Source organism: Paramisgurnus dabryanus, chromosome 5 (assembly GCF_030506205.2).
Source record: "Paramisgurnus dabryanus chromosome 5, PD_genome_1.1, whole genome shotgun sequence".
Taxonomy (NCBI): domain Eukaryota; kingdom Metazoa; phylum Chordata; class Actinopteri; order Cypriniformes; family Cobitidae; genus Paramisgurnus; species Paramisgurnus dabryanus.
Window position 1 is genome coordinate 31,602,545 of NC_133341.1, and position 10,596 is coordinate 31,613,140.

The following is a 10,596-nucleotide window of genomic DNA, read 5'->3' on the forward strand; positions in this document are numbered from 1 at the left end:
GAAATAATATGCATTTCAAGTTCAGATTGATTGATTTATTAATCCAGGAAGATGGGGATGAAGACATGAACACTTTGCTTTAAACACTCACCATACGCCAAATATAACTAAAACTAAAAATATAACAGACATTATTAAAGCTTTTTTAGTTTATTTTCTCTATTTAAAGTGTTATGCTGTTAAGTTTTAACATATGATGTGATTAAATTAATTTCAACAGTTAAACTTAACTTGATTCTTCCAAAGTGGGAAATTGCAAAAAAGGTAACTGATCGCTCGCCTGTGTTTTTTATTTTTACAGGTAACGGCGCCATCTAGCCACCGATACAGATAACAACCTCAACACATGGCAATCTTATACATGCCAATGTGCGTTGAAGTAAATAAAACATGGAGTTGTGTGGTACTATAATATTGCTGACTTGAAACTGCTGATTTGAAGTATAATAATACATAGTGTAAAACTGTAAAATGTTGCGAGTGAATAACTTGATTTATTAATTTGATTACATAATATCAAATTTGTCACAAATAGAACATGTACACCTGAGATCAGAATAAGTTCACAGCTGAGCTCTTATGGTTTAATCAAGTCGACTGGGATGCAACTGGAAAATCTCTTATATCAACCACGTGTTAATTATTTTTAGTATTTAAAATAAGTAGAAAAAAACAGTATAAGCAGTGACTACATTACAGATTTAAACAAAAGTGTGTATTCTATACGTATTTAACAATATTAAGATTTTTTTGTTTCCTGGGATCGAACCCACAACCTTTGCGCTGCTGCTGCTAACGCAATGCATACTGAGCGAAAGGACAGGTAGATAGAATCAGATACAATCTTAATATCATTTTGACATTTTGTTAATGTGTTATAAACAAATAACTGTAACGCTTTCTCTTTGCTCATCAAGAAATGAGCGGGCTTCTCCGCGCGCCCGATAATGCAGGCGACGCCCCCCAGAGATGCGCGTCGCTCATTTCTGACGCGACTGAACCGTTCCGGAAGCGCGAGCCGATCGACGCGTTTCAACCGCATCTTAACTCAATGGCAGACACTGAAAAATTAATCCAGGCCGTTTATTCGTACCCGGTGCTTTACAACGTTTCACTGCACAGTTATCGCAGATCTGAGAGGAGGGCGAAAGCGTGCAGGAAGGTCGCCGCGTCTATAGGTCTCTCCGGTGCGTCAATATTACGCGCGTATTGTCGGCTTCTTTGAAAACTGTTAATATAAAATACACTTGATACTTCCAATTAAATGATATAACGTTACCTCATAGTAAATATGTGTAGGCTATGTTAGGGTTAATTGTGCTTGTATCAAAAAATGCTGTAGTATGCTATTTGCTCTAGTATAGTTAATTTACCATACAAGATACTATGGTATTAAATAATAGTAAATTGAAAAACATCACTAAACACTAGTATTCTTTAGTATTTACTATGGTAAGATTCAAAAGCACTATAGTGTCTAGGATTTTTACTATAGGTTACTGTAGTAAATACTGAAGTATAATACAGTATTCTGTCATGTGTGGGATTTCTTTGATCCTGCAGCCCAACTTGGAGAGCATTCATTGCATTACTAAAAGCAAAATCTCATGTGTTTGAACCTCAAAGAACACACATCTGTAAATATTGAAAGCACTATAAGTCCCCAAATGAAACGTAAAAATTGTATTAATTAATAATTATTATTTTTCCTTTATCATCTGCAGTGGTAGAATGCAAACTAAGAAATGAAGAAGATGGGCATCACCTACACTACTGGACACACAGAGAAACCTTTTCATTCCTGGATGCTCATATGAGGAAGAGAAAGCGACGAAGTGGAGGAGAGGGACCTGAGGATGTGAACCGAACTTGTCAGCAGTTACCTGAGGAGCAAAACCCTATTGACACAAATGCAACTTTGCTCGCAGCATCAGCATCACCTGCATACTTCAATGGAAAGATTGAAGAACAAGAAATTGTAAGGAGCATTGATAAACCAACGCTTAATAGAGTCCTTGATGAAGATGAGCTGTTTCTCTTGAGTTATGTCCCTGCCCTGAAAAGACTGACACCACAGAAGAGAGCTGCAGTCAAAATGAAAATCCAGCAGATTATGTTTGATGCTGAATTCAAGGATGAATGAACTGTTGTGTGCAAGTTTTTCATTGTTTTTTAGTGATTTTCACTAAAAGTATAAGTGTATTAAACTTTTTAAAGTATTTTCTGCATGGTATATAACAAAATTATTTCAAAAATGCTTTATTTCTGCATAGTAAAAATACATGGATAGACCAAATGTAGTTGGAAGACATGTAAACACAATTTACCTATAGCATGAGTCCTGTGTGCAATGCAATGTGTATTCTCTCTATCTATTATTTAGTTATGGGTAGTGTTTTAGTGGTATAAAATACCCTTAATGTAAAATATCATGATTAAAAAACTATTTTACAACATTAGATGCCTTGGTGCAGAACACAACTTCATGCATTTTTAACTTCTTTAATGGGTTGAAGTGATTCTTTTCACCTTACCATGGTCCTGTGGCACCAGCATTTTAATAAACTATTAAGCTACTCTGTTAAGTGAATAAAACTGTGGAATGTGTTTACTATGTATTAGGGGGAAACCATATTGGAGATCCCTTGTCTTTGACAGTATGTGTGTTAAATTTGCATAACATTTATTTTCTGATGGCATCACTTTCTTTGATCTGAAGGTGTATGCTTAAATGTTTCAAATTGTTGTTTTTTTATATCACAATTATTAATGTTCCAACACATTAACTTATTTTGTTGCAAAACTAAAAACTTTATTTAATAAAATGTTGGATGAATTGGACCAAAAAAAGATTAATAAGCAGCGGGTAAGGGCACAAAAAGATGCAAACTGCTTCAATATTGTTAAGGCATCAGATATACTAAAGTTGCTTAATATTAAATTTTTTATTAAAATTTGATATTTTAGTTACAACATAATTCCCATAGTTATATTTGCGTTATTGTACAGTTTTTATGAGTTTACTATTTTTCTAAAATATAAATAAAGACAACATATTTTCTTATGGTTTCATATATTCCTTATCCGTTGACGGATGAACCAGCGTCAAGACTTATTTTGACTGACGCTTGTTGTTTCTATTCATAACGCGACGCTCCGTGTAGTCCCACCCACCGCGACATCCCATTGGTTGAAAATGCCGCCATGACGTTCCGCTTGTGTTGAAGAGGCGCGAGTCGCGCAATTCTGACGCGCCTGTGCGATTCCGGGAGAACGTTCCGCTCGACGCGTCGCACGCGGCAACTCAATAAACTCAATGGCCGTGGCAGAGAAACTAATTCAGAGCGTGTACGCGTACCCGGTGCTTTACAACGTTTCGTACCGGGATTACTGCAGCTCTGAGAGGCGGGCGAAAGCGTGGAGGGAGGTCGCCGCGTCTGTGGGACTCTCCGGTCAGTGCGTCGTTAATACGCGCGCGTTTGGCCGCGCAGTGTTTGCATGTGAAGCGTTTGAGTTTCAGTTACTTTTTATTTTGATTTACTTAATGCTTCGTAATTATTCGCCTAATAATTTGCACTACTAGCGACTAAAGCAACTAATACGTGTCTAGGTTTTAAATAGTAAAACTGCCTACAGCGCGTTATAATGGAGACTGCTGGTTGATCATGGCAGCGTTTGAGTTTGACGCGTCGCTAGCAGTGTAGACGTGACGCTAGCGTGGCTTTTTGTTTGCTCTTACGTGGTATGCACATTGACTCAGAAACATGAATGAAGGTTTAATATTAATGGAAGATTTGTGCATTTCTAATGTTTAAAGACCAAGTTATTAAATATTAAACTAAAGCATATTGCGTTGGTTTGTGCGTGTCAATTACGTAACAGGTTTGACCTCACATATCCTTTTCCCATTTTTGGAATTTCAATAGCAATCATATTGGAAATGAAGGAAAATTCTATTTGATTATTAGAGTCATTTATAAAGTTTATTTGAAAAATAATAGATAATAGAAGTGTATTGTACTGGAATACTGTGCTGGACAGTTTGGGAAGTTTTAAAATCCTAAAATATTGACATTTATCCTATTAATTATAAACAATAAACCTTCTGCATTGAAAAAATGTGTTTGTTTTGTAATCATAGAAAATACATTACAGAAAATTCCCAATAGGGTTAAATTCTGGGAATTTTGGCACATGGATGAAGTTTAGTCAGATGTCGAGGAAGCTAATGTTTGTATGTGATGCATCTTGTTAAAATTACTGAAACTTTCAGAATAATGTCCTTTAATTCCTTAAGTTTCCAACTTGAAATATTTCCAAAATTCCCGAGCTTTGCGACCTTAATTCCATACGTGGAAAACATGAAATCTTTTTGTATTTTTCAAATTCGGACTTATCGCTGTTTTTCGTGTTTGTATTTTTGTGTACCTTCTCGCACTGATTTGATATTTGTTTCCTGCAGTGGTGGAATGCAAAAGAAGATGGAAGAGTTTAAGGGACAGGTACATCAGAGAGAGGAGACTGTGCGCACTAAGAAAGGAACAAGGGGGACGTCGCCTTCACTACTGGCCGCACAGAGAAACCCTCTCATTCCTGGATGCCCACATCAGAAAGAAAAAGCGGGATGGCGAAGCCGAGGGTTCGGAAGATCTGGATGACGTGGCTGGAAGTGGTCAGGATTCACCTGAGGAATCACTCGACGAGTCCAGCGGTGGCGATTCAAAGCCGGTCGAGTCAACCTTGGACAAGTCGAAGGAGGTCGATTCCAAGTCTGAACAGTCCAAGTGTGACAAGTCCAAAACAGAAGAAACAAAGGAATTCATGTCTAATTTCCCAGAGACGAAGCCTTCGATGTCTCCTCAGATAAAACCAAATATCACAGCTCAGTTAAATCCCTTGTCACAATTGCCCCTGTCTTTTGTGACACAGCTTGCCCCCATCAAACAGGTCCAACAAATGACCCAGCTCGCTGTGGTCACCAGTCTGCCGCCCGGTCTGAAGGTCTCGCGGGCATCAAATACACTTCCACAGCAAATCCCCATTAAAACAAACATATCTTCCCCTGTTCTCACAGCATCAGCATCACCTGCAAACGTCAATGGGAAGATTGAAGAACAAGAGGTTGTAAGGAGCATTGATAAACCAGTGCTTGACAGAACCCTTGATGAAGATGAGCTGTTTCTCCTAAGTTATGTCCCTGCCCTGAAAAGACTGACACCACAGAAGAGAGCTGCGGTCAAAATGAAAATCCAGCAGATTATGTTTGATGCTGAATTCAAGTGATTGAAATGTTGTGTAAGTGAAATATCCTTTCCAGCAACCTTCTTAACATGTAAAGTTGATTTTTTTCACTTTCCTAACAAATGTAAATACAATTGTACCCCCTAAGATTATTTCTATAATGGATTTGTTCACGAGATGCTTTATTTCCGTATGTATTTAAATGCAGCAACCTATCTGGCATTAATGTTTGTGGTATTTGGTTTTGTTTAATTCTTTTTTGGTCAAACAACCTTGTATTGTAGAAAACAATGAAACTGCTTCTTCATAGATTTCAGTCCATTTTTTATTGTAAAGTGTAGACGTACAATATTGCTGAACAGTAAATGATAAATACAAGGTTGAATGCAATAGCCTGTTGTCTTTTTTTGAGCAAACATTGATTCATGTTTCCCAAATACACTATATACAAATTTGAACTTACATGTTTAAGTAAAACTTGGATTTACAAGTAATTTCTTCTTTGATTTTTTTTTACTTGAGGAGTGATGAGCTAATGTAACTTAAAAAAAGTTTAAATTACATAAATAAATTTGAGAAGTAAACATCACATAATTTTTACAGTGTAAAAATTCATGAATGAACAATGCAACGTGTAAAATAGCAAAAGACTTGCCAATCTGCAGAAAAATCAGATGTTCATGGATTTTTATTATTTATGAGAGGCAGAGAAGTCCAGCGATACCAATCATCATGACACTTAAAACCATAATCTTAATGTGAAAGCAATGAATACCAGTAAGCCAGACAGACGCTGTTTATTTCTATCTACTTTTATCCTCCTTATCTGTGTGGCTTTAGACAGATTTTGAAAATCCATTAATTCCTTGATGAAAAACATTTATACGGTCTTGTATGATTACAGGGGATTTGTTGAGAGTGAATAGAACGTGTACAATAGCTTTGCCTTTCTGAGACTTTTTGTCAAAAATGAGACATGAATGTGTGTTTGTGTGATAAGACAGTGTCAGGACATCGCTTAGAATCTATGTGTTACCTTGAAAAAAAATATAGCTTGCATTTGAGCATCATAAATTTAAATTATAAAAACTACTGTACAATTACTCTTAATTACTTTAAAGGTGCAGTGTGTAATTTTTAAAAGGATTCCTTGACAGAAATGCTAAATAATATACAAAAGTATATTATCATGGGTGTATAAAGACCTTTTAAAAATGAACCATTATGTTTTTATTACCTTTGAATGAGATGTTTTTATCTAGATATACTAAGGGTCCCCTTACATGGAAGTCGCCATTTTGTTCCGCCATGTTTCTACGGAAGCCCTTAACGGACAAACTTTTTTGTTAATTTGAATCAGTCGATGCATAGTTTTTCTGGTGGTGGCTACTGTAGCTTCTCTATGCGTTTCAAAAGCGAGGGAAGAGCAGTGGACTGAGCCATTAATTACAATTCGCAACCTCACCACTAAATTTACACACTGCACCTTTAACCTCCTAAGTCCCGAGCTTTGGTTTGTTTTTTTTCAGATTCCTTCCAGCTATTTTGGGGTTATAGGAAGAACCAATAAATATAATAACCAAATATTTTTCTTTGAACATGAAGCAGTGTAATTGGCCATGTTTGTGTACAACAAGTTTAAGTTACACAGAATTAAGTATTATAAAAAAAAATGTGACGTCCACATATGTGAACACCCAGGTTTTAGGAGGTTAAGCATTATTTTGTTCTTTCATTTTTTCTTTACATTTGTGTTCTCACAATTTACAACAACCAATAAAAGAAAAATAGAAATTTGTATAAATATGAGACATAAATATGAGAGTATTAACACTATTTTTATATACACAGAACAAGGCATTATTCATTAAAGAGCTTATATTATGAAATTTTTTAAAGATTTAAAATAAGTCTTTGTTGTCCCCAGAGTACATGTGTAAAGTTTTAGTTCAAAATACCCCACCCATAATTTATTATAGCATGTTAAAATTGCCATTTTATAGGAGCAAGCAAAAATGTGCAGTTTTTGGGTGTGTCCTTTAAAATGCAAATGAGCTGATGAAATGCAAACACTGATCGCCATAATGGTGGTGTGTGTCTCTCTCTCTATCTCTCTCTCTCTCTCTCTCTCTCTCTCTCTCTCTCTCTCTCTCTCTCTCTCTCTCTCTCTCTCTACTATAAGGCAGTGCCGTGGTTGGATAGTGCAGATTAAGGAGTGGTATTTATGTTAATAAGACTTGTTGCCTACGTGAAACAGGTGAAATCTAAAATATCTATTTTTTCACATGCTTGCAAAGAATGGTTCACCAAAACTAAGTTACTGAGTTGATTTTTTTTTAATTTCTAGGTTGATAGAAGCACTGGGGACCCAATTATAGCAGTTAAATATTGAAAAAGTCTTTAACATTATACGCTATGACCCCTTTAATTTAAAGCTGTTCTTTAACATTTACCCTTAAAGAACACATAACAGTGAAATATATATTTTTAAGATCAAGGACAAAATACATTATCATGAATGCTTAAGTCTCTGCGAGCTAAATTTCATGCTAATGCACAAGCCGATGATAAAGCTCCTGGATGACCTGGTCTTTGTTGACATCCAAGCCCATAATACAGCCAATTTATCTTTGACCGCACAATGAGGATTTAAGGTCTCTGTACATCTCATTTGATACAGTGAAATCTGATTTTCTGACAGCCAAAGCCAGATTACCCGAATCTCCTGTTCTTACTAACACCTTTACAAAACTGCCCAGATTAGGTGGGATTTTTCAGCCACTTTATGTTTTTTTTTCTGGATGGGCTCTATAGGGGGATTATGTTTTGTCTCCTTTCGTTTAATCTATTTGGTAAATGGGGGTTAGACACACACACACACACACACACACACACACACACACACACACACACACACACACACAGAAATCCTCCTCTATATGAAGGTGTTCACCACCAAAGCAAAAGCATTTGGCTCAGCATCAGTTACAAATGCAGCAACAACAAAATTCACACCATGGACTCGAGCGTGTATACGGACAAGAAACGCTTCGCATTCACTATCGACAGCATCCTGAGTGATGCCTTTGAAAACAGCACCAAGATTTCCAGCTTGGAAAAGGCTTACATCTCCACTGAAGAACCGTGTGGGGAGAAATCTACAATGAATCATGAATCAGTGAATCAAATGGATCATCGTGTGCACACCTGCATGAACTGCTGCTATTGTTCACACTGTGGAGAGATTTTACACACAGCTGCGAGTAAGTTTATTTAGTTTAAAAAGTTTTATTAACCATATTTATAATATTTTTAAAGGGAGGGGGGTGATGTTTCTCCTGATGTTTCATTTATTCATTTGGCAGACTCTTTATGATTATTTATGTTCCCATGAAATTTGCTTTGCCAACTTATTACCGATTGAGCTACAGAAAAACTTTTTTTGGTGTAAAGTATGACTTTTACACATTCTTAAGGATTTTTCTTCTTGTGTGAATGTTTCAGGTTGTCATGTTGTCTGGAGTAAAAGGATATTTACAGACACTTGCTCCTCTGCAGATGGTCATATTCAGAAGAGGGTCCGTCGCCATCGAACCATCTTCACAGAGGAACAGCTGGACGCTCTGGAGGAACTCTTCAAACAGAACCAGTACCCGGATATTAACACCCGAGAGCAGCTGGCTGAACGGACACACCTGCGAGAGGAAAGAGTGGAGGTAACTTCTCTTAATAATCATCATTATTATATTTAAAGAGGGTTTCTATGTTTTCCCATGATTCATGTGTAAAATGTCACATTGTATTTGACACTTTTATTTGCTAATGAAATGTTATACCAAAATGATCATGAGTCTTATTTTGGGTCTTATGTTAAGACTCATTTTGAAGAACTTGACACTGCAATGATAGAAACTGACAAAAAAAAACTACAATTTAAAAGCATTACAAGCATATTCAATTATGATCTTTGTGTAATATTCAGCGTGCTGCCTTTCAGACTCCGCCCCTTACCTGGACCAAACGCATTCAGGTCTTCTTCATCTTCACTCAGTCCTTCCTCAAACTGAAGACATCAGTTTCCTATTTACACTGCCATTCCTTAAATGGACACTTTAATTCCCATTTTTAAACTTGTTTAAAATTAAATGTTTTTTATTGTGTTTGTGTTGTTTCAGGTGTGGTTTAAGAACCGTCGGGCCAAATGGAGACGTCAAAAGCGGCATCCAGTCAACATGCGAGGACAAAGCGATTGGAAAAACTGACATGAACACCATGATGTTTATATGATGTCCGATGGCATCAGACTCTTTACTGTAAAAATGTTGCTGTAGTTATGCAGCGGTTTGCCAGTTACTTACTGTAGATTTAAATGTATGTTATTTACTGGCAACAGTTTGTTCAAAGTTAAATAAACATCAAAAATTAACAAGTCTTTGTCTTTACAGAATAAAACTATAAAATAACAGCCTCATGCAAAGCATTCTGGGAACCAGAAATCCCCATCAACCTTTTTCTGTGTTTTTTTCCTTCAGATTTTGGTTTCCAAAATGCTTTGCATTTTATTTTTATTCTTTAAGAATAAAGACTTAGTACATGTTTAATGTTTATTTAACTTTGAATAAACACATTGCCAGTAAATAACATAAATTTAAATCTACAGTAAGTTACTGGGAAACAGCCGGCAGTAATACTGTAATTTCTACAGACATTTTTAACAGTGTTCTTACTGACAACTATAGATTTAATGCTAATATTGCTATGGCACTCTTCATTGAAATTTAGGCTACTTTGTTGACATTGGTCATTCTCTGAAATCAAATTTTTTTAGATGTCTATAATAAAGGTATTTCAGATAGATCACATCAATTCATTCTGAATAATACATTTACATTGTGTTAAACAATATGACACTTTTTGAATTATTATATTTTTTATTTCTTTTCATAATGGTCTTGTCTTTATTTGATTTAAGTACAACAAATATGCATTATAAGCTACAGCTACTTTAAAAATAAGATCAGTATCTTTCTGTATATATATTGTGTCTTAATCTTAACTTAATAAAGTGCACTGTTATATCTCCAAACATGTAAGCCAAAAAAATACAATTCTTGTAGTTTTTTATTAACTCTGTCTTATTCTGAGTTTGTTATGTAGACTATGATGGTGTTTAATAATAACTGACTGTAATTCAGTTATTATTATTAGCTATTATTATTATTATTATCAGATCCCCAAAATTTTCTGTAATTAATATTTTTAAAAGGCCTATTTATATATGTACTAAGTAAAATATATATATATATCATCATATAAAATGATATTACTCTTAAAAGTATACTGTGTTAATTAACC

The 10,596-nt window shown here is 35.5% G+C and overlaps 2 protein-coding genes across 2 annotated transcripts; both read left to right on the forward strand.

The window, feature by feature from the left end:
* The first annotated feature begins 3,216 nt into the window (after positions 1-3,216).
* LOC135732216 (uncharacterized) lies at positions 3,217-5,656 on the forward strand. The gene is made up of 2 exons (XM_065250109.2): positions 3,217-3,452; positions 4,463-5,656. Exons 1-2 carry the CDS (start codon positions 3,317-3,319, stop codon positions 5,281-5,283), a joined length of 957 nt encoding a protein of 318 aa, XP_065106181.2. The 5' UTR covers positions 3,217-3,316; the 3' UTR covers positions 5,284-5,656.
* Positions 5,657-8,257: 2,601 nt separating this feature from the next.
* On the forward strand, positions 8,258-10,017 carry LOC135732218 (ALX homeobox protein 1). Its single transcript, XM_065250110.2, has 3 exons — positions 8,258-8,504; positions 8,746-8,957; positions 9,417-10,017. Exons 1-3 carry the CDS (start codon positions 8,258-8,260, stop codon positions 9,501-9,503), a joined length of 546 nt encoding a protein of 181 aa, XP_065106182.1. The 3' UTR covers positions 9,504-10,017.
* Positions 10,018-10,596: the final 579 nt, after the last annotated feature.